General features: G+C 42.7%; 3 protein-coding genes across 4 annotated transcripts in view; 1 reads left to right on the forward strand and 2 right to left on the reverse strand.

The window, feature by feature from the left end:
- Positions 1-24,474, reverse strand: part of LOC144584975 (uncharacterized) — a 618,887-nt gene that overhangs the window by 232,760 nt on the left and 361,653 nt on the right. The window lies entirely within an intron of this gene.
- LOC144584983 (uncharacterized) overlaps positions 1-24,474 on the reverse strand; it is a 392,659-nt gene that overhangs the window by 138,506 nt on the left and 229,679 nt on the right. The gene's annotated exons all lie outside the window — the stretch shown is intronic.
- LOC140702910 (uncharacterized) lies at positions 1,653-23,105 on the forward strand. 2 transcript variants are annotated; one of them, XM_078382343.1, is made up of 4 exons: positions 1,662-1,706; positions 2,632-2,709; positions 11,344-11,428; positions 18,124-23,105. In XM_078382343.1, the coding sequence occupies exon 4, from the start codon at positions 18,328-18,330 to the stop codon at positions 21,271-21,273; it is 2,946 nt and encodes a 981-aa protein (XP_078238469.1). In that variant the 5' UTR covers positions 1,662-1,706; positions 2,632-2,709; positions 11,344-11,428; positions 18,124-18,327; the 3' UTR covers positions 21,274-23,105. The 2 variants fall into 2 exon arrangements, with proteins under 2 accessions (XP_078238468.1, XP_078238469.1); XM_078382342.1 differs by lacking the exon at positions 11,344-11,428 and having other exon boundaries at positions 1,653-1,706.

The following is a 24,474-nucleotide window of genomic DNA, read 5'->3' on the forward strand; positions in this document are numbered from 1 at the left end:
ATGTGGCTGGGCGAGCAGCACTGCTGCCTGGTGGGCTCCTCCAGACCCTCGTGACCACACCCGCCCCCCGCCCCCCGCCGCAATCCACCTCTCCCGGCACTGGAAGGAGAGGCTCCTCTTGGCCAGGATGCTCTGACCACTCACCCTCTGCCATGGGCAGCCCCGTCACCACCACCTCGGCTGACATATGCCACCGACTGGGGCCCATCCCCGGCTGCCATCCATCATGGCTCCAATGAGGCAGCTGGGGACTCCCTCCTCTGGGTAGAAGAGGAGGAGGAGGGAATGGGGTTAGGGTCGCGTCCTCATTACCCCCAGGATTTTCATTCTTACCCCATTTGGGGTAATTTATCCCTGTTCCCTGACCACTGGGTTAAGTAGTTAAAATAATGGCGAGTGATGATTAGTATATATTGCAATAATAGTAAGAAAGCTGGGATTAATAAGAAATGTTGGTAGATATTACAAAAAGAAAATTATCAGATAACCAGTATTAAATCTTATTATGTAACAAATCAATTAAGATATATTTCAGGTATTATAAGCAACAATGAAGATTTAATATGAAAACAATTGAAAATGCATGGAAGGGAGAGAATTTTGGATAACTTTTTTTTTCAAAGAAAACATTGGGGAAGAGGATAAAAAGATTGATAAACCTGTATTTTTCTATTTTTAGTACACCTTTGTTTATAAGACCCACACAGACTCTTTTCTAACCCAAACATTAAGAAAACTTAGCTTTGCATATTTAGCCTCTGGGATCAGAATGCTCGGACATTAGTAGTCCCTGTTGCTTCTGAGCCTGCCGTCTCCACCTCCAGTGAGGTGTGTCCCAATCGGTTTGTAGAGCATCTGCTGACGTCAGTTCCATAAGACGCGTGATTGGGGCAAGCTAAGTCTCCTGACTGTAGGAAGCAAAGCCTCGCGATTGAAGGAAGCCTGTTTACAGAGGCTACATAAAGACCCTTTTTGGTTCTCTCCGTGCTCTCAGCTTACTTCTGTGTAACCAGTGGGCTGTGGAAAAAGTACCGTCTTATAAACTGAGAACTCTGGCGTGTTTGGAAGTTGGTAATATTACAGAGGATTATTAAATCCAACAATCTTCCCTCTAAGCAGATTGGTTGAGAAATTCTGCAGAAAATCCTAAATGGGTTTATAAAAAATTGGATGAAACAGATACAAGTGTGTGTGGGGGGGGGATTTGAGGTGGGGGGGGGCGGGGGGCTATTTTTCTCCCTTTTGGGGGGAATATCTTTCTAAGGAACCCCCCCTCCCCTCCCCTCCCCCTCCCCTCCCCTCCCCCAAAGACCCACCACCGCCCGGATCCTCCGCCGGGAAAGTCTGCGCGGGAAAGAGGACGGAAGAAAAAGAGGGAAAAGGGGGGAGGGGCACAGCTTCCATTTCCGGTGGGGAAGCAGGGCCGGAAGCAGCCGCCCCCTTCCTCCTCTCTCACTTTAGTAGCTCTACGTTCTCCCTCCCTCCCCATCAACCTCCCACGTTCTGCTCTTCTCAGCGGCGATTGGTTGGGAGGGAAAGGGAGGCGGAGAACGCAGAGCGACTAAAGCTGTAGAGGGAGTGGGAGTGGGGCTGCTTCCGGTGCTGTTTCGCCCACCACAGGAACCGGAAGTGGAGGCCGTGCCCCTTCCTCGCCCCCTTTTTTTCCTCTCTCGCTGTTTCTTTGGCGCTTCAGGATCCGGACGGAGGTGGGGGCGATTTGGGGGCCTTTATTTTTCGGGGGGGGGAGAAAGCGGTGGCGCAGGGGATGATGGTCGGCTGGATGGCCTGACCTTGGGGGCCAGAGAGGCTGAGCGAAGGGCCTCCTGGAGGGTCTTAGAAAGCAGGCGGAAGTTGTGTGTCATCATCACACGGGGGGTGCCGGACCACCACATTCTTCTGCAAAGCCTCTTTCCGGGTTTTCGTTCCTCTGTGAAAGAGTGCGGGGAATTAATGGAAACCTGAAACACTCCACAGGCTGAGGGTCAGAGGGGTTGAACAGGAGTCCGTCCCCCCCAGCACCCATGCCGTTCCCAGAGCAACACCACGCGAGGGAACATCCCAGAATCTGACTCCCCTTTTCATCAAGTGACCACTCCTCCCCCAGACACAAAGCCATGGTCAGGGCTGTGAAGGGCAAAGAGCAGAAGAGGGTCTCCCGCAGAGTCCCAGGGGTCTCCAACTTTGGGCCTCCAGAGGTTCTTGGACTGCAACTCCCAGAAGCCTTCACTTCTGCCTCTGCTGGCCAGGATTTCTGGGAGCGGAAGTCCAAGAACATCCGGAGGCCCAAGGTTGGGGGGGGGGACCCCCTGCTTTAGACCCTCTGGACGGCTGCCTTGGCTGTGGCCACCCTTGAGACACCCTTTGCGCTGTCAGGCTTGGCCTCCTTTCTCCTGCTGGCAAGGCGGGCACGAGATTGTGCAGCATTTTTGGGCTATTTCCTGGCTTTTGGAATCGTGGGCATAGAAGCACACAATCCCCCCCCCCCATTCATAAGCCAGAGGATATTATTTAAAAGAATTGTATTCTCCAGATTGCCAGATTGTTAGCTTCTGTGCTAAGGGAAAGCTTTTAGTTTTGTCCATCCGAGAAGCCTCCAGAATGATTTGGGTTTTTTTTTCCTTTTCTCCCAAGGACGGGGTGAGGTTCAGCTGATGCTCTCCCGACTTTTCTCTGGACGAAAGGAGAAATCCAAAGCCTCCCTTAAAGCAGGTAAGATCTCTTTCATTCTTTGAGATCAGATGCAACACTGTGTTTGTTTATTTATTAAATGATAACTCTATGATTAGCAGGATGCAAGACATTGTAAAGCTTAGATCAGTATTTCAGAGAATTTTAGCCCAGTCCCTGGAACCATCGGGAGCGTTTGGAGGGCGCCTTCTACCCGACCTTCCATGGTGCCTGGTGAGGGCCAGAGGGGCCACCGAGATGGGCCTGACAGTGCAAAGGAGACTGAGATGGTGTGAAATGACAGGTTTTGAAGCGTTCTCCCCCAAGTTCTTCAGTCCTGGTGGAACAAAAGTCTCAAACAAATAGTTCCTTTCACTCATCTATTTCCAAACATACAGACAGAGAGAGAGAGTGAGACCAACTAGCAGCCTCTCTGTCTCTGAGGAAATGGGAGCTCTCAGAGCAGTTGAGTTCAGGATAGCATAAGCTCTCAAACTGAACCAAATGGTGCATGTCTTCCTCCTCGTTTATATCCACATCAGCCCCCGACAAATTACATTACATCGTTCTCTTGCACCTACCATCATCTGCTGATACAGGATGACTTCCCAGTTTTCTTGACTAGTTGCACCTGCCGTGCTAACTCTTTCAGTTAACAAATTTTGACCCCATGACAGTATCTGTGAGCTATTGTTGTCTCCTAGAAGGCTAGCAACGCCAGGAACAGAGAAAAGTTAGAATCCATTTCACCCCTTCATGAACTGAGTGAGTCAGTCCCAGTCAGGCTGTGAAACTGGACTTCTTTCTTTAAGTCTGTCCCCTATGAAAAAGGAACTTTAAAAAAAATGTAGCTTGTAATTAAGCAAATAAATGACTCAATTATGGTAACGTATGGCCAATTATCTGGTAACTAGGTAACAATATGTAACTATTCTGCTCAAAAGACCAGACTTCCAATTCTTAAGCAAAAACACATTTATTAGAAAAATAAAGAAAAATTAGTTTATTGTAAAAGCATAGATGATAGAAAGAACATTTCCATTCATAAGTATCAGAACTCCTATCAAAACCCTGCTATCAAATCAAAACTCTAAGCAAACAGAAAGGCTAGGCCTCTCCTCTAAGTTAAAAAATAAACTACATTCTTCCTCAGTCCAAGGATTCCATAGTCCATCAGAAACAGGTAAATCCATAAAGGGTAAAGTCCTTCTCCAATGGAACAGTAATCCGTAAGTAATCCATCCATATGACATGTAAGGTATCCATTTTACATATCAGGCATACATCCCATTTCCAATGTTCATGTCCATATCCAAAATCCATGTGCTTTCTCTCTGTAAGACTCCATTTTTACAACTTACAAGATATTACCCCTCCTCCTTTCTTCCTGACGTAACCCACCAATCAGGATAGAGGAAACGGTGTTAGTCTCTGCCTCAGTTTCTCACAAGATCCAGGTTGGAATATTATGGCTACGAATGTCCTTCTTCTCTGCGGCCTGTGATAAGCTTGGCAACGCAGAGATGAAAACTGCTACTAGTACTTTTCCAGCACAGACCGTTTTATTAATTCAAAATGGATTCTCTATTGCTAAACTCATAACTACAAAACCCATTACTGTAGCATATTATAACTTCAAAAACACATCTCATCACAGTATCCAAACGGTGACATGAAATCCCCATATGCTGTGAGTCTGTCCTGTCGACTTCATTCTGTCGCCTATCAAGTAACTCCCAACCAACCCAGTTTTGGAGGCCTCTGGTTTGTGAAAGGAAGCACACCCTGTGAGATTCCTGGCTATGTGGGGTTTTCAACCCGGGTTGCGTGAGTCCCAGTTTTACTGTCTACATCAGAGCCTCTCTGAACATGTGCAGAGTGTTTTTCTTTTGGTTCCCAATCCTGCTTGGCTCAACCTTGTGGTCACCAAGAGCAGGTGCTGTTGGTGAGATTCCAACCCTGGACAGTCTAGCATGAGGCCTCCCTGGAATTTCTCCTTTCCTCTTTTGGGATCCAAGAGGGTGAAGTGACTCCTGCATGAGGGGATTTTTGGAGAGGGAAAGACAGTTACTGTTTTTGCAGGATTGATGGTGTCCTAGGAGAACACCCACCAACCTTCTTCCTGTGTCTCTTTGGCTTCTTCCTGCGACGACCAAGGCAGGGTCTCCCCTGGCCGGGCGCGGAGCCTCAGCTGCCCTTGAGAGGAAGGGAAGGGAAAGCCGGAGACCCAAAGAGGAGGGAGGCGTGCGGTCTCTTCCTCAAGAAGGGCTCCTGCCGGGACGTTCTCACAGGGAAGAGGGAAGCCTTGCACAGCCTCTGGAAAGAAACAAGAGGTGGGGAGATTGCAGGGTGTGGGTGTGGGCGTTTGTGCATTTATCAGGCCCCAGGCATGGATTTTAGAGAAGGTGCCATTTTAAGCAAGTGATAGATGAAGCACGTACATACACACACATACAGATATACACACATACAAACGTACATACATAAATGTGGGTTGAGGATTACTCTTCCAAGGTTCCCACATTTAAAAAAAAATTGCCAAGATCTTTGTCCATCATTTCCCCAGAACTTATTGAATCTCTTGCAGAAACATCATTGAAATAATATTTGAGGATGATGGTCTTTGGTCATAAGGAGAGGACATTGAGGGAAAATGTTTCCATTTTGAATCCCAGTGTCAGATCAAGGGGTGAAAGATTCACAGAGACAGAGAGTATAGGATCCGATGGACCTCCATTATTGAAAAGAAAATCACAAAGAGAAAATAGAGGATACAAATGACAATACACACCATCCCATCAGCTCAAATTAACCCACATTACTCACGTCCACCTTTCTCCACCTCTTGCCACCTTTCCCTTAGGGACTAGGTTAGAGTTACGGTTAGGATGATGGTTATTTTTGCATTTTTAGCACCCTGTTTCTCTCCAAAAGCACATGGCTCTTACTAGTTTCCAGTATCCATCTCCTAATTTTTATTTCACTGGTCCATTGTCATCAATGGCCACATTCCACATTTTTCTATACCGTTCCTCAAGGTTAATTTGATAATCGCTTTTCCTGTTCCTTGCAAAGATGAGCCTTGCCATAGGCACCATTTAATAGCTAATTCCTTTTCTTCTTTCTTCCCTTGGTTATTAACCATATTCAATAAGGCAATCATGGATTCAATCGAGTTTTTTCCCTAATCTCCTATAAAACACCTCCAGCACAGAGATGATGCATTATTATTTAATATATTCAATGCCACCGGAATTAAGTGCCATCTCCATTTTACTCTATAGCAATTTTCTTTTACCCTTATGCTTCATAATTCTGTTATTACTGCGAAGAGTGAGATTCGCAGCTTGGGGATCTATCTGGACCAGGCGCTCACCATGGAAACATATGTGGCATCTGTGGTCCGCTCCACCTATTTCCATCTTTGACAGATTACCCAGCTGCGTCCCTATCTTTATGTCGAGATTAGACCACTGTAATGCTCTCTACGTGTGGCTACCTTTGAGATTGATGCGGAAACTCCAAATGGCACAGAATGCGGTGGCCAGACTTCTTAGTGGGTTGAGGAAACACCAACACATCACTCCCACCCTGGCCGCCTTACACTGGCTGCCCGTTCGGTTCCACATTGATTTCAAAGTATTAATGATTACATACAAAGCCCTAAATTTTAATTTATTTTATTATAATTGTATACATGTTCCTGTTAGCCGCTCAGAGTGGTATAGATTTACCAGATGAGTGGGATATAAATCAAATAAATAAATAAATAAATAAATGGTTTAGGACCTTGATACTTGGCCGGAGACCTCCTCCCACCTAGCTCTACTCGTGTCACCCGTTCTAGTCAGGAGGGGCGCCTGAGGAGCCTAACGCCGAGGGAGGACCAGAAAGAAAAGACGAGACACCAGGCCTTCTTGGCAGTGGCCCCTCGACTTTGGAACAGCTTGCCATCAGAGATCCCTTTGGCCCCCTCGCTGGGCATTTTTAAAAACCAAGACCTGGTTATTCAGACAGGCCTTCCCTCCGGGCACTATTTAAATTTCTTTTTATTCTCTCCATCTTAAATTACTATCTATGTGTTGTTAATTGCTAATTTATTTCTATTGTTTTACTTTGTGTTCTGTGAGCCGCCCAGAGTAGACTATGTCTAGATGGGTGGCATAGAAGTTCAATAAATAAATACGCAAATGAATAATAAAATAAATCATCACTTGCCATTCTTGTCAGTAATCTTTATTGGTAACATCCAGAATAGGAAATTTAATTTAAGGATCTGTTTCCTTTTAAGTAATGCAACAGCTTGGGCCCAGGCTCCTTGAAGGACGGTATCTCCCTATATGCGCCTTCTTGGGGATTAAGATCAGGAGAGGGGGCCCTCCTCTCAGCCCCATTGCCAGGCCAAGGACAGCTGATGGGGACAAGGGAGAGGAGGGCCTTCTCGGTGGCAGCCCTCAGGCCATGGCACGCTCTCCCTCGGGAGATCAGGAAAGGGACCTTCCTTGTTTATCTTTCTGAAAAAAGCTAAAGACCCATCTCTTCAGGCAGGCTTTTAACAATTATAAATCCCTGCACCCCATTTAAGCAGATAATATTATTTTTTTCCTGTTTTAATATTTTAATTATATTTTAAATCATATATTGTTTAATTTTTAATTTTTATTTATTTATTTATTTGATTTATTTGATTTATACCCCGCCTATCTGGTCTACTCAACCACTCTAGGCGGCTTACAGTATAGGAAAAAAACAATAAAACACAAGAACATTACATAATCATTTGATACAGTTACAATAAAATAGAGTGAGAATAAAATAAGAAGGAATAGAAAAGAAATCAGGTACAGTAGTGCCTCGAATAGCGAGCACCTCTATTAATGAAAAAACCGAATAGCGATGTGGTTCTCAGGGCATTTTTTCGCTTTGATTAGCCATTTTTCCTATGGGTGATTATCAAATGGTTTCAATGCATTTCAATGGAGGAACCACAGTTCGTGTTCGCTATTTCTTAAACGGTTTAAAATTAAGGTTTCCAGTTTGAAATGTTTGAGATCGTAAAGTGCACTTATTAAATCCTTTGTTAACCCAATTTGACCTTGTTCTGATCCTTATTTAATTTGTTGTTGATTTTTTTTCCGTGTTGAGATGCACTGAATAGGTTTCAGTGCATTTCAGTTGGGGAACCGTGTTTTGAATAGCGAGGTTTCCTATGGAGATTTTCCATTAGCGACGGCAATTCGTTCCTATTGGAATGGATTAGCCGGCTTTCAATGCATTTCAATGGGAAACCATGTTTTGAATAGCGAAGAAATTCAATAGCGATGTTTTTTGCGGAACAGATTAACATCGCTATTCGAGGCACCACTGTATTGACTGGAGGGAAGGCCTGGATGTACAACCATGTTTTTAATTGGGTTTTAAACATTCCCAGCATAGGGAAGGCTGAAGGGAGGTTGTTCCAGAGGCGAGGAGCCACCACGGAGAAGGCCCAGTTTCGTGTCTTTTCCTTCCAGGCCTCTCTCAGTGTCAGGCTCCTCAGCCTCACCTCCTGACTCATGCGGGTGATCCGGGTAGACCTTGGTGGGAGCAGGCATTCCGCCAAATATTGAGGTCCTAAACCGTTTAGGACCTTGTAAGTAAGCATTAAGACTTTGAAGTCGACGCGGAAACGAATGGGTAGCCAATGCAATGAGGCCAGAGTTGGAGAAATATGTTGGTATTTTCTCACTCCAGTGAGGAGTCTGGCCGCCGCATTCTGCACCACCTGAAGTTTCCACATCAGCCTCAAAGGCAGCCCCATGTAAAGCACATTACAGTGGTCTAATCTTGAGATTAGGAGCGCATGCACCAAGGTAGTGAGTGCCCCCGTGTCGAGATAGGGCCACAGCCGGGCAATCCACCATAGTTGAAAAAAGACAGTGTGGACTACCGATGCCACCTGCGTTTCCATGGTGAGTGTCGGGTCCAGATGTACGCCCAGGCTGCGGACCCCACTTTTCGTGGCCAGGGTCACCCCCCCCAAATGTAAGAGAGTCACTAAAGCTGCCAACCACAGGGCCACCCACCCTCAGAACCTCCATCTTGTCCAGATTCAGCCTCAGCCCATTTTCCTGCATCCATTGCAGTACGGCCCCCAGGCAGCACTGAAGGGACAGGACGGCATCACCTGCAGTTGGTGAAAAGGAAATATATAGCTGGGTGTCATCAGCATATTGATGACACGAAGCCCCACAGACCCCTGATGACCCCTCCCAGCGGCCTAATGTAGATGTTAAACAGCATTGGGGAGATAATCAACTCCTGTGGAACCCCACAATTGAGACTCCACGGGGCCGAGACCCTCTCCCCAAGCTGCACTCTCTGGGGACGGTCCCCCAAGAAGGAACGGAACCAGGCGAGTGCCAAGCCACCAATTCCCAACTCGGAGAGCCTACCCAGGAGGATAGTGTGGTCGACGGTATCAAAGGCCGCCGAGATGTCGAGGAGGACCAGCAGAGACATTTTATCCCTGTCGGCCTCCCTCAACAGGTCATCACACAGGGCGACCAATGCCGTCTCTGTACCGTGGTGCGGCCTGAAGCCTGACTGGAATGGATCCAGGGCGTCTGTTTCATCCAAGTGAGCTGAAGCTGATCAGCCACCACCCTCTCGACCACTTTGCTCATGAAAGAAACATTGGTGATGGGGCTATAATTGCCAATTTCGTCCAATAATTTGTATTCTAATATTTAACTTACAGTGTTTTTAACTGTGTGACTTAATGTTCTGAGCTGCTTTGGGTCCCTTCTTGGGAGAAATGCGGTGTATACATTAAGATAACAATAACAACAACAAAAATAATAATAGTAACAGTATTAAACTGTGGAATTCCAGCCTGGTGTGTAAGCTTTGGAGACCTCCAGAGCTGTTCATCAGCCTCAGTAGTGCTTATGTCGGAGTGGCACAGTTTTTTAGCAGCGCCTGTTGCCGAAGCCCCTTGTTCCAGTCCCACCAGTCAAGAAAATCAGGCAGGGAGACTAGACTTCTAGCAACTAAGTCTATTGACATTTATGTACAGCAGCAACAGCGTAAAAGTCCACAACCCTCTGCATGAGCCAAGAGAAAGAAGTCATCACTCAGTGGCCATATAGACTATCACACTGTCCAGTTGGTGGTCAGAGACCTGACATCATTGTCACCCTTAAGTTGTGCATTCCCGTGTCCTCGTCGAGCACTTTCTGTCATAGATCTCTGTGCTGAGTATTCATGGCTGTAAAATTCAGGTTCTGTTTTATTTGGCTTATTTTATATAACCTGACAGTCTGAATGTGGGATATTGTACTTCTGTAGCCACAATTTTTAAAAAAATATGATCCAGTGTGTTGCCAGCAGGAGAAAAAGTTGCCAGGCTTCCCATAGGAAAAGGCAGCCTGAATATTAGGAGCAGGACTGGGAGCAGTGAAGATGGTCTGCACAGGACATTCTCTCTTCTGCTCCCTGCCATCCACACTTGCTGAAAAACAGCCCTGACCTTTGCCTTGGGTTTGGGAGAGTAGCGGTGGACTGTTGGACTGTCAGCTTCTGGGATTTCCCCTTGTGGGATGTCGCTCTGTGAATGGTAATAGTGCTGGGACTCCTGCTCTACCCCTTGACCTCTTGGCCGCTGGAGTGTCTCTGGGTTCCATGGTTTCCCATACTATTTCACACCGTTACAATACAAGGGGATACCTGGCTCAGCAGTACTAGGAGCGAGAAGGACCTTGGAATCATCTTAGGTCACAAGCCAACAGTGTGATGTGGCTGCAAAAAAGGCCAATGCTATTAAGGCTGCATTAAGAGAGGGAGCCCCTTCACGGATTGCTGCCCCCTTCACGGATTGCTGCCTTTTCGTGGCGAAGGGGCTTGAGTAACTCAGGGAAGCTATGGGCTATGCCGTGCAGGGACACCCAAGACGGACAGGTCTGGAATGTAAGATCTTGGAAAGCTGGATGTAGTCAAACACAAGATGGCAAGAATAAACATTGAAATCCTCGGTGTCAGTGAACTAAAATGGACGAGAATGGGCAAATTATCATGTCTACTATTGTGGGCAAGAATCCAGTAGGAGGAATGGAGTAGCCCTCATAGTCAACAAAAGAGTGGGAAAAGCTGTAATGGGATATAATCTCAAAAATGACAGATGTCAATACGAATCCAAGGTTTTTCCTATAGTGATGTATGGAAGTGAGAGCTGGACCATAAAGAAAGCTGCCCGCCGAAGAATTGATGTTTTTGAATTGTGATGCTGGAGGAGGCACTTGAGAGTCCCCTGGACTGCAAGGAGAACAATCCTACCATGTCCATCTTTGCACAAAATGTTCCTTTAATATCTCCAATTTTCCTAAACAGATCTGTTTTTTCCTTTTCTATTGTTTCCCACTATTTCTATGCACTGTTCAATTAAGAAGGCCCTCTTGTGATGAGAGGGGGGTGGAGCTACAAACAGCGAGGCAGCAAGGAATCTGGACTCTCCAGATTTCTGCTGCATTCTGTGAATCCAGACTCTCCCCAAGAAATTGGAGGGCAGGGAAGGCTAGGAGAAGCCCACCCTGAGTCGCAGGAGAGCAGAGATCTTCTGGGGGGTGGAAAGCAACCACCTCTCAGATCACTCCTTCAGACAAAGGATTCCATCAACGCCATTTTCTAATGTCGTCCTAGCTGTGAAGCTCCGCGGCAGGAAGGAAGCATGAAGATTTACGAATGACTGCATTAACAAGGACTAATTGGTTTCAACATCGCCTCTGTAAGTACAAAATAAACTTAAGCGGCTGATTTCAAAGAAGATAGTGTAACCTTGGAAGCGGCAAACAAGCTTTGAACCCAGACAGATCGGTATTTTATTACTGCATCACGCCTGGAAAACAGAAACTGGAACTGACAAGAATAGAGACAGACTTTTGCTTTTTATCCCCTGTCCTCGGTGGTAACAACTCACAGCTCTTCTTCTTCTTCTTCTTCTTCTTCTTCTTCTTCTTCTTCTTCTTCTTCTTCTTCTTCTTCTTCTTCTTCTTCTTCTTCTAATAAGAATAAGAATAAGAATAATAATAATAATAATAATAATAATAATAATAATAATAATAATAATAATAATAATAATAATAATAATAATAAGTAATAGTAATAGTAATAATAGTAATAATAGTAATAATAGTAATAATAATAATAGGTTTAAGGAGACAAGATGCTGCAAGAGGTGGATTCGAACTTAATGGAAGTTTTATTATGACTGAATTTACAATCTACAATTGAAGTTACTGTATTTGGTGAAAGCTGGAGTCTGGGATAGTATAAATCATTAGCTTTGCTGAGGATCTGACTTTTATTACATAAGTGCTTTATGGCTCTTGGCTAGAAGAAGCAAACAAGCTGTGTTGGGGGCTATTTTCTTTATAATAGGGAATGTTTCTTCAAATGAGGTGCATATCTCGAAATTACAAAGCTTCTTTGTTCATCTACTTTGCAACCATGATGGATTTAACAGAAGACATAATAAATGCCTTTCAGAACTTACAAAGGAACATTCTGAATCATTTTGAAATTCAGTTTTTTGAACTCCAGACTGTGCTTTCGGATATGAAGGAAACGACAGAGCTTTGGGAATTTTCGTCAGAACAGCGTACTGAAACAGAAGAAATCAGCCCACTATAGCAGCACAAGAAAGAGTGACTTTATTTGTTTTTAAAAAGGAGGGTAAAATCTTTAAAAAGGAGTTTAGGAAAACTGATTTGTAGTGTGAGAAAGAGGTCCAGGTGGGTGAAAAAGAGATGTGTCCTAACTCGATGGGTGAATATGCAAAACAAAGAAGCAAAAAGGCAAGGCTGAAAGGGAAACAAAATGATTACAGATCAGACATTGCTTGGCTTCAAAGGCAGAACATGATGAGCCCACCAAATGAGAGAGAAAATAGCCTAATAGGGTTCCATAGATGGCATTTCAAAGCTAGTAAAAAAGGAGCCAATCTAATTTTAGGTTTATAATGTTATAAATAAAAGGGGAAATGTTAATTGATGAATATAACAACAAAGTAATTTTGATTATGTTTGGAGATAAACAACAATTATGAATTATTAATTATACAATCTGACATATCTATGATGAATATAATATTAGAAATTGTGGACTTTATGGTACACTTTAAGATGCAACTTAACTTTAGGTTAATAAGGCCATAAGAGATCTGGAATACCTGGCCTGTGTATAGAGTTAAGATTTATAAACTAAAAAAGGAGGAACGTTACCCGATGAATATAACAATAGAAATTATGGATTTGAGAATTTTTATCTATATAATCTGAAATATCTATGATGAACACAAGATTAGACTGTAAAGCTTTTACTTAGAGAAACATAATATGAATTATAAGAATGTAACCTTAGATTTATTATGTTATAAGTGATTTGGAATTCCTGGCCGTGCAATGGAGTTAAGATTTATAAAATATAAAAGGGTGAATGTTATTTGATGATTATAAAAACCAAATTATAAATTTGAGGGGCACACATATACACAAAATGGATGTGATTTATATATTGCAAGTAATTTCTACTATGTTTGGAGTCAAATGGCAATTAAGAATTTCCAGTTATGTAATCTGAAATGTCTATGATGAATATAACATTAGAAACTGTTGAGTCTAAGGCACGTAGTCTGAGAAACAAAATATATACAAACTGTAACATGATTGAATATATCAGGTGAGAGACATTTAATATCCCTACTTTTTGAAAGACTGATGATGATATTTGAAAATATATGAAATTGATGATGATATATGAAATACTGATATGAAATACATGTATGTATAGATGTATATTAGAGTGAACATAGTACTAGAGATTACTTAATTATAGTATAAAGCATTAACATGGAGATATTAAGCACATATGAATTATAATATGATTAAGTAGCCAATATTAGATAAATATATTTTGTGGTGTTTTTTATCTTTGCTGAAATGCGGATTTCTCATGATAGTAAAATATTGATATTCTGAGGCATAATTGGTTAGCCAAGGATGTAAGAGAAATTATCTTAAAAATCAATCATTAGAATTACTATAACTTTAGGATGACTCACATCTCAAGCAAATTTTTAAGAGCAATAAGGTTGATGCAGTCAGATTTATATAATGGATAATATTGTATGAAATGCCTCCACCCTGCCTATATGTGGGGTTTTGTTGTTTTGTTTTGTCTCTCTCTCTCTCTCTCTCTCTCTCTCTCTCTCTCTCTCTCTGTGTGTGTGTGTGTGTGTGTGTGTGTTTGTATTTATTACTTTTGCTTGTTTTGTGTGATCTCTGTTAGGTTTGTATGTCTATAGTGTGATAAAATAAAAAATATTTTTTAAAAAAAGAAGGCCCTCTTGTCTCTCCTTGCTATTCTTTGGAAGTCTGCATTCAATTTTCTGTAACTTTCCCTATCTCCCTTGCATTTGGTTTCCCTTCTCCTCTCTGCTATTTGTAAGGCCTCATTGGACACCCACTTTGCTTTCTTGCATTTCCTTTTCTTTGGGATAGTTTTTGTTGCTGCCTCCTGTACAATGCTACGAGCCTCTATCCAAAGTTCTTCAGGCACTCCGTCCACCAAATCGAGTTCCTTAAATCTGTTCTTCACTTCCACTGTGCATTCATAAGGGATTTGGTTTAGATGATACCTGAGTAGCCCAGTGGTTTTTCCTACTCTCTTCAGTTTAAGCTTGAATTTTGCTATGAGAAGCTGATGATCAAGAGCCACAATCAGCTCCATGTCTTGTTTTTGCTGACTGTATAGAGCTTCTCCATCTTTGGCTGCAGAGAATGTAATCAATCTGATTTCGATATTGCCCATCTGGTGATTTCCATGTGTAGAGTCGCCTCTTGTGTTGATGGAAAAGAGTGTTTGTGATGACCAGCTTGTTCTCTTGACAAAACTCTATTAGCCTTTGCCCTGTTTTGTTTTGAACTCCAAGCCCAAACTTCCCTGTTGTTCCTTTTATCTCTTGACTCCCTACTTTAGGATTCCAAACCCCTATAATGAGAAGAACATCTTTCTTTGGTGTCAGTTCTAGAAGGTGTTGTAAATCTTCATAAAATTTCAGTCTCCTCAGCATTGGTGGTTGGTGCATAAACCTGGATGACTGTGATGTTGAAAGGTCTGCCTTGGATTCGTATTTAAATCATTATATCATTTTGACATTATATCCCATTACAGCTTTTCCCACTCTTTTGTTGACTATGAGGGCTACTCCATGTTTTCTAGAGGATTCTTGCCCACAGAAGTAGATATGATAATAGTCTAAACTGAATTCGCCCATTCCTGTCCACATTTGTTCACTTACTGCCAGGATGTCAATGTTTATTCTTGCCGTCTCGTGTTTGACTGCATCCAGCTTACCAAGGTTCGTAAATCTTACATTCCAGGTTCCTATGCAGCATTTTTCTTTGCAGCATCAGACTTCCCTTTCACATCCACAGCTGAGCGTCCTTTTGGCTTTGGCCCAACCACTTCATTAGCTCTGGAGCTACTTGTACTTGTCCTCTGCTCTTCCTCAGTAACATGTTGGACACTTTCCAACTTAAGGGGCCCATCTTCCAGCATCATATCTTTTAACCTTTTGTTTCTGTTCATGGGTATTCTTGGCAAAGATACCGGAGTGGCTTGCCAATTCATACTCTATGGATTGTGTTTAGTCAGAACTCTCCACTATGACTTGTCTGTCTTGGGTGTCCCTGCACGGCATAGCCCGTAGCTTCCCTGAGTTACTCAAGCCCCTTTGCCACAACAAGGCAGCAATCCATGAAGGGGTTGTAATATTATACCTTCTTTCATATATATCATATATTTTTGTATATTGTAATATTATATCTTCTTTCATCCTTGGTAGGATTTAACTTATCTTCCTCTTCATCCCTTAACATTTATCTTTATTTATCAAGACTTTAAACCATTCCATTTTAGCATCACATCTCCATTTGGTCCCATACTCTGAGGACATTCCCTAGCAAAGCAACACCCAATAGTAACAAATCCTCAAACTTTAACTATTTTCCTTTAAAAAAAACCTAGCCCAAAAACCCTCACCATTGTCAGGTTGGGGAAACAACCTGAATAGAATTGTTAAATCAAGTTTGTAAAATGACCATAAGTATTGTCAGAATCAGAAGTGTAAAGTAAAGCAAAGCTTGAATATACACAGCTGAGGTGATTGTTACAGCTGTGAATGTAAACGTAGGATTGGACAATACTAGGATAAAATTAACAGCACTAGGACACACAATCTGTGGGTTGTTGTGGATTGTTGCTGGTGATACTGTTGGAGAAACTGTAGAGAAGAATCGTATTGTTCCTGTTGCTGAGAATCCTGGTGGAAGCTGTGTCTATGTGCTTGATAAGAGAAGGAACTCTGGCAAGCTGGAAGGAACTTATGGTATTCAACTACTGAACTTATTTAAATGATATATGCACTAAAACTCTGTGACAACTACTGTGCATTAGTTTGGAACTGAAAACTTGCCTGTATATATTGTTCATAATAGAATATCTACTACAGTGGGGTCTCTACTTAAGAACTTAATCCGTATTGGAAGGTGGTTCTCAAGTTGAAAAGTTCTTATGTTGAATCTGCATTGAAAACCATTTAATCCGTATCTGCTCTTTTCCGTCCATAGAAACTACAGTGGAACCTCTACTGAAGAACTTAATCCGTTTTGGAATGGTGTTCTTAAGTTGAAACGTTCTTAAGTTGAAGCAAAATTTCCCATAGGAATGGACTGAAAACCAATTAATCCGTTCTGGCTGGGTTTTTTTGTTTGTTTTGTTATGTAGAGGTGCGTTCGTACATTGAAGCATTAGTTTCCATAGGAACTAATGCAAAGCTGGTTAATACATACTCTACCACTAGGGGGAGATTTTTTTTTTTAACCTAAGATGACCTAAGGTTAAAAAAAGAGCAGGAAAGGTTTTTTTTTTTCCCTGTTCTTATCTTGGATTTCTGTTCTCAAGTAGAAGCAAAATTTAGCAAATGGAGCTGTTCTTAAGTTGGATTGTTCTTAAGTAGAGATGTTCTTAAGTAGAGACCCCACTGTATCAACACTATCCTTGTGCCTGGTGTATTCATAATCTCAGTGAAGATCTTATTTGGCTATCATACTTTGGTGTTCAGCTGGATTCCGCTACTCTGTGAACCATTATATTTAATAATATTCCTCCCTCTTTCTGGCATGATCCTACCTGGCCACGGGTAAGTGCAAAGTCCTGCACCTTGGAAAAAGAAACCAATTGCTCAATTACAAGATGGGGGATACTTGGCTCAGCAAAATTACGAGTGAGAGGGATGTTGGAATTGTTGTAGATCGCAAGCTAAATGTGAGCCAACAGTGGCTTTTTTATTAATTCAGGTTTTCCAACTCTTCCTTCACTTTCTCCTTTCATGGGTTCACCATTTTCAATTCATTTATGGATTTGCAATGCCTTTAAATTGAGTACAGTGGTGCCTCACATAGCGATGATAATCGGTGCAGCAAAACTCGCTGCAAAGCGATTTCGTCGCTATGTGATATTAAAAAGCCCATATGAATGCATTGAAACCCCTTCAATGCATTCCTATGGGCTAAAATCCTCCATGCGGCAGCCATTTTTGCTGCCCGGTAAGCGAGGAATCCATCCCAGAAAACAGTGGGTGGCCATTTTTTTTACCCGGCGGTCATTTTGGAACCACCGATCAGCTGGTAAAAAAATCATCGCTTTGCGATGATCGGTAAGCGAAACAGGGTACCGATCATCACAAAGTGATTTTTCCCCATAGAGAACATCGCAAAGCGATCACAAAAAGTTAATTGCTATGCGATTTCGTCATTAAACGGGGCACCCGTTAAGCAAGGCACCACTGTACTGTACTGTGGAGGAAATTTGCAAGTAAACCATGGAACTTTTCCTGTAAAACCACAATTCTAATCAAATCCTATCCTTGTATTTCTGAGTAAGCTGGTTGGATACCTCTGTGGTTTAAATATTTGGTTCCAGAACCAGAGGTTCACTGCTCTGTCTCCCATGGGTAAGGTCAGCCTGTGTGGCCTTTGGGAAACTGCAAGGTACCAGAAGCAGGAAACGGGGAACGACTTTTGAGTATTCTCTACCTAGAACCCCCCCCCCCAAAAAAAAGGGCTGCCATCAGTCAGAATTGACTTGATGGCCCATGATTAATATTATTTCAGATAGTGGTTAATATTAATCAACTACAATATATTTTCCCATCCCTGTCCCTTTGGAAGTATCAGTTCAGGCAAGGTGAGTCCATGCTGTTTGCACAATACGGCTAATTTTTCAAATGTTGCCTGTAAAGCCTTCAGGAGACATATGCCTTTCAAAGGAGTCAAAGACAGAGCAAGCTCTTTGGTTTGACCTCCAGTTAGTTTCTGCTCTGTGCTATATTCTCAAAATATCTTCTTTGTTCTCTATCAGGTAACAAACTCGATGGCCAGAATTATTGAGAGCCACTTCTTCTGGCCCTGAAAAGAGTCAAGGGTGAAGCCAGGAAGAAAAGCTTGGAAAAACCCATGAGCTAAAAGAGAAATGGCTTAAACTCCTGAAGTGTGAAGACAGCTTCAGACCAGTGCCGCTAGTTCAGATTAAAGAACTCACCCTGGGGAGAAATCATACAAAAACATGGAATGTGAAAACAGTTTCAGCAGGAGAAGAAATCTGCCTTCACATCAAACTCACACAGGGAAGAAACTGTACAAATGCATGGAATGTGGAAAGAGCTTTAGTCAGAGTGGTCATCTTAGGGTACATCAAAGGACCCACACTGGGGAGAAACCACATAAATGCATGGAATGTGGAAAGAGCTTTAGTCACAATAGTCATCTTAGGGTACATCAAAGGACCCACACTGGGGAGAAACCACATAAATGCATGGAATGTGGAAAGAGCTTTAGTCAGAGTGGTCATCTTAGGGTACATCAAAGGACCCACACTGGGGAGAAACCACATAAATGCATGGAATGTGGAAAGAGCTTTAGTCAGAGTGGTGCCCTTAAGTTACATCAAAGGACCCACACTGGGGAGAAACCACATAAATGCATGGAATGTGGAAAGAGCTTTAGTCAGAGTGGTGCCCTTAAGTTACATCAAAGGACCCACACTGGGGAGAAACCACATAAATGCATGGAATGTGGAAAGAGCTTTTGTGAGAATGGTGAACTTAGATTACATCAAAGGACCCACACTGGGGAGAAACCACATAAATGCATAGAATGTGGAAAGAGCTTTAGTCAGAGTGGTCAGCTTAGGGTACATCAAAGGACCCACACTGGGGAGAAACCACATAAATGCATGGAATGTGGAAAGAGCTTTGGTGAGAATAGTAAGCTTAGGGTACATCAAAGAACCCACACTGGGGAGAAACCACATAAATGCATGGAATGTGGAAAGAGCTTTAGTCAGAGTGGTCATCTTAGGGTACATCAAAGGACCCACACTGGGGAGAAAACACATAAATGCATGGAATGTGGAAAGAGCTTTAGTCAGAATGGTGAACTTAGATTACATCAAAGGACCCACACTGGGGAGAAACCACATAAATGCATGGAATGTGGAAAGAGCTTTAGTCGGAATGGTCATCTTAGGGTACATCAAAGGACCCACACTGGGGAGAAACCACATAAATGCATGGAATGTGGAAAGAGCTTTGGTGAGAATAGTAAGCTTAGGGTACATCAAAGAACCCACACTGGGGAGAAACCACATAAATGCATGGAATGTGGAAAGAGCTTTAGTCAGAGTGGTCATCTTAGGGTACATCAAAGGACCCACACTGGGGAGAAAACACATAAATGCATGGAATGTGGAAAGAGCTTTAGTCAGAGTGATGCCCTTAAGTTACATCAAAGGACCCACACTGGGGAGAAACCACATAAATGCATGGAATGTGGAAAGAGCTTTAGTCGGAATGGTGACCTTAGATTACATCAAAGGACCCACACTGGGGAGAAACCACATAAATGCATGGAATGTGGAAAGAGCTTTAGTCTCATTTATGCCCTTAGGTTACATCAAAGGACCCACACTGGGGAGAAACCACATAAATGCATGGAATGTGGAAAGAGCTTTAGTCAGATTGGTCAGCTTAGGTTACATCAAAGGACCCACACTGGGGAGAAACCACATAAATGCATGGAATGTGGAAAGAGCTTTAGTCGGAATGGTGACCTTAGATTACATCAAAGGACCCACACTGGGGAGAAACCACATAAATGCATGGAATGTGGAAAGAGCTTTAGTCTCATTTATGCCCTTAGGTTACATCAAAGGACCCACACTGGGGAGAAACCACATAAATGCATGGAATGTGGAAAGAGCTTTAGTCAGAGTGGTCATCTTAGGGTACATCAAAGGACCCACACTGGGGAGAAACCACATAAGTGCATGGAATGTGGAAAGAGCTTTAGTCAGAGTGGTCATCTTAGGGTACATCAAACCACCCACACTGGGGAGAAACCACATAAATGCATGGAATGTGGAAAGAGCTTTAGTCGGATTGGTGACCTTAGGAGACATCAAAGGACCCACACTGGGGAGAAAACACATAAATGCATGGAATGTGGAAAGAGCTTTAGTCAGAGTGATGCCCTTAAGTTACATCAAAGGACCCACACTGGGGAGAAACCACATAAATGCATGGAATGTGGAAAGAGCTTTGATGAGAATGGTCAGCTTAGGGTACATCAAAGGACCCACACTGGGGAGAAACCACATAAATGCATGGAATGTGGAAAGAGCTTTACTCGCAGTGGTCAGCTTAGGGTACATCAAAGGACCCACACTGGGGAGAAACCACATAAATGCATGGAATGTGGAAAGAGCTTTAGTCTCATTTATGCCCTTAGATTACATCAAAGGACCCACACTGGGGAGAAACCACATAAATGCATGGAATGTGGAAAGAGCTTTAGTCAGAGTCGTCAGCTTAGGTTACATCAATGGACCCACACTGGGGAGAAACCACATAAATGCATGGAATGTGGTAAGAGCTTTAGTCAGAGTGGTCATCTTAGGGTACATCAATGGACCCACACTGGGGAGAAACCACATAAATGCATGGAATGTGGAAAGAGCTTTAGTCAGAGTCGTCAGCTTAGGTTACATCAATGGACCCACACTGGGGAGAAACCACATAAATGCATGGAATGTGGAAAGAGCTTTAGTCTCATTTATGCCCTTAGATTACATCAAAGGACCCACACTGGGGAGAAACCACATAAATGCATGGAATGTGGAAAGAGCTTTAGTCAGAGTCGTCAGCTTAGGTTACATCAATGGACCCACACTGGGGAGAAACCACATAAATGCATGGAATGTGGAAAGAGCTTTACTCGCAGTGGTCAGCTTAGGGTACATCAAACCACCCACACTGGGGAGAAACCACATAAATGCATGGAATGTGGAAAGAGCTTTAGTCTCATTTATGCCCTTAGATTACATCAAAGGACCCACACTGGGGAGAAACCACATAAATGCATGGAATGTGGAAAGAGCTTTAGTCAGAATCGTCATCTTAGGTTACATCAAAGGACCCACACTAGGAACCTTCAGGATCTGTCCTTCCAGTGAGCATTCAGGGTTGATTTCCTTCGGAATGGATAGGTTTGTTCTCCGTGCAGTCTACAAGACTCTCAAGAGCCTTCTCCAGCACCACAGTTCAAAAGCAACAATTCTTTGCCTGTCAGCTTTATGGTCCAGCTCTCACTTCCCTACATCAGTACAGGAAAAACTATAGCTTCAACTACTCGGACTTTGGTCGGCAAGGTGATGTCTCTGCTTTTTAAGATGCTGTCTAGGTTTATAATTGCTTTCCTCGCAAGTAGCAGGTGTCTTTTAATTTTGTGGCTGCTGTCGCCATCTGCAGCAATCATGGAGCCCAATAAAGAACAATTTGTCATTGCCTCTCTATCTTCCCCTTCTATTTGACAGGAAGTGATGGGACCAGTGGCCATGATCTTAGTTTTGTTGACCGTTTTTTGCGCTCTCTTTCACCGTCATTAGGAGGTTCTTTAATTCCTCCTCACTTTCTGCCATCAGAGTGGTATCATCTGCATATCAGAGGTTGTTGATAGTTCTTCCAGCAGTCTTGATTCCGGTTTGGGATTCCTCCAGTCCAGCCTTTTGCATGATCTATTCTGCAGATAAGTTAAATAAGCCGGGGGACAATATACAGCCTTGTACTTTCCCAATATTGAACCAATCAACCATTGCTTCCTGTCCCATATATAGATTTCTCAGGAGATACATGAGGTGGTCAGGCACTCCCCTTTCTTTAAGAACCTGCCATAGTTTGCTGTGGTTTTACACAGGCAAAGCAAAGCAAAGTGTGTTGCTTATATACTGCCCCATATTGCTTCAAACACTCTCTTGGTTGTTTACAAGTTATTTATGCAGGCTACACATTGCCCCCCCCCCCAACAAGCTGGGTACTCATTTTACCGACCTCGGAAGGATAGAAGGCTGAGTCAACCTTGAGCCGGCTACCTCGGACTGAACCCCAGGTCAAAGGCTTTTGCACAGTCAATGAAGCAGAAGATGTTTTCCTTTTGTTGGAAAGCTTGGGGGAAGCTAAAATGTAGATAAATATATGTATCTATAAATTCCATAAAGGTTAATTAAGAATAATATTAGATGCTTTGGCTCTTATGGTTTATATATAGAGCTTAAATATGAGTGAATCACCATATTGATTATATAGACAAGATTAGACAATAAAATGTCTTTTTACCTGTAAAAGTGGGGATCTTACAGAAATGTATTGAGCTGGCCTGGAGCTTCTGTGTGGGGAGGTGTGTATGGTTAAGCTACCTTTATGATGAAATTAGAATTGCTTATGATGACTTCTGGTTAGAGGTGTACGCAGGTGAAAGAATATATAGGGACTTTATAGATAGCACTTTAAAAGCCAGGAAAAAGAATGAAAGAAATGAATTCCTAGATCCACAAGGCTGTAAATAATTAAAAATCCCTGGTTTATACATGGAGCAAAGAAATATAATAAAAATGGGGAAGTTACTTGTTGAATGTCTTAAATGGTTAATAAGTATAGGTAATGCTTAGATTACATATTCTGATCACAATTATTTAGAAGGTATTGATGATGAATTAGAAACATGAAGATACTAAGTAACTTATGAGCTATAATTGGTCTATGCAACTAAGAATGGCTTGAATATAAGATCAATACAGGTTTAAGTTTATATATTAGACAATTTATGTTAATCTTTAGGGTTTATGTACTCAGATTTATATATTAAATGGATATGGTCTAAAGATGCTTAGTAGGGCAATATGGTTAATGTAGTCAGGTTTATATGTTAGATGGATATATTCTCCCCACATATATGTTTTGTGTTTGTTTTGTATGTTTGTGTATAATAAAAAGAAAAAGAAAAATGTGATTGGCTGACTAATGAATTGAATCAGATTAAAGAAGAAGTTTTTTAAAACCTAATCAATAAATTAAAAATCAATAAGTCACCGGGCCCAGATGGCATCCACCCAACTGTTATTAAGGAACTGAGAAATGAAGTTGTTGAATTCTTAACTAAGATATACAACTTGTCATTTAAAACAGTCCATTCATTTTGTTTTACTTGTGAGTAGACTCTGCTATTTTTGTTCACATTGGAGGCACATATTTCTACCAATGGGGAATATCTACACCCCGAGAAGCTGGAAATAGATTTTCTGTCATTGGCAGGCTTCACTTCTCTCTCTCTCTCTCTCTTCCTTCCTTCCTTTTTCACATGTGGTTTTTTCTAGCAGCATCAGAAGTGGGTGTGTATAATTCTGATTCTTCTCTTTGCGACCTGGTGGGGAAAGGAAAGGAAAGGGGAGGGCCTCTCACTGGGGAACCAGCCAAGGGTTGGGCTCTGTCTCCGAAGGTCAGGAGAAAGGAAGGGCCCTCGTGGCTGCCCCAAGGCCAGCAGATGGAGGGTGGGGTGGGGAGTTCTTGTGGCCCTTCCATTGCCATGAGTATTGTTATAAATCCCGGCTGAGCCCTCGGATCCTGTCCTAGAGAGATCGGCTGCTCGAAGTCACGGGAGTTTCCCCTCTTGGCTCAGGCCTTTCTTGGCTTTTCTCAGCCCGGGGATCCCTTGTTGTTTCTTCCGGCCGGCATCAGGGCCAGAGCCAGCCTCAAGGGAGGCTGGGTGGATCTCAGGCCAGGAACGGACGGACTTTGGGGCACCCAGAACCGGGGGGGGGGACGACGACAATCTTCCCTTTTGACTTAGAAGGCCAAGCTCTCCAGTTGTCGCAGGGGCACTCCTCTGGGGAACCAGCTGCCACCATCATCATCCTGTTGAAGAACAGGCATGATTGGACTTTTGGAACCCTCTGTTTACTTGTCTGGCAAAAAAAAAAATTAATTGCTGGAATTGAACAGGGCAACTTTTCCTGACCCTTTCTTTGCTGTGTCTCTTTTCGTCCAGAAAGTGGCAAAGATGAGGACACATTATTAAGGAGTGACCCAAAATCTGAATCGTGCTTTGCTTTTTTCTGTCTTGGTAAGCGTTACTTCATTTTTTAAAAAAAGCTTAAAAATTACCTCTCTTTAGTGTCAGGATGTCCCTTAGAGAAGGAAAGTTATTCATTAGAATAAATGAACCACTAGGGCTGAACGTAAAGAACAATGATTGACGGCAGAATTGTTTTGCTTCCAGCTACAAGCAAAAATAAAACAGAAAATGATATGATATGATAACGGGTGAAATAATCCGTTTCATAACAGAGCACAGCTGAGAATAAAGCTGGAGGCAGAACCCG

The sequence above is a fragment of the Pogona vitticeps genome, chromosome W (genome assembly GCF_051106095.1).
Source record: "Pogona vitticeps strain Pit_001003342236 chromosome W, PviZW2.1, whole genome shotgun sequence".
In the NCBI taxonomy this organism is placed as follows: Eukaryota; Metazoa; Chordata; class Lepidosauria; order Squamata; family Agamidae; genus Pogona; species Pogona vitticeps.

Excerpts from the sequence above, each read along its gene's own strand:
- LOC140702910 (XM_078382342.1), top strand. The coding sequence starts at position 18,328 with ATGGAATGTGAAAACAGTTTCAGCAGGAGAAGAAATCTGCCTTCACAT.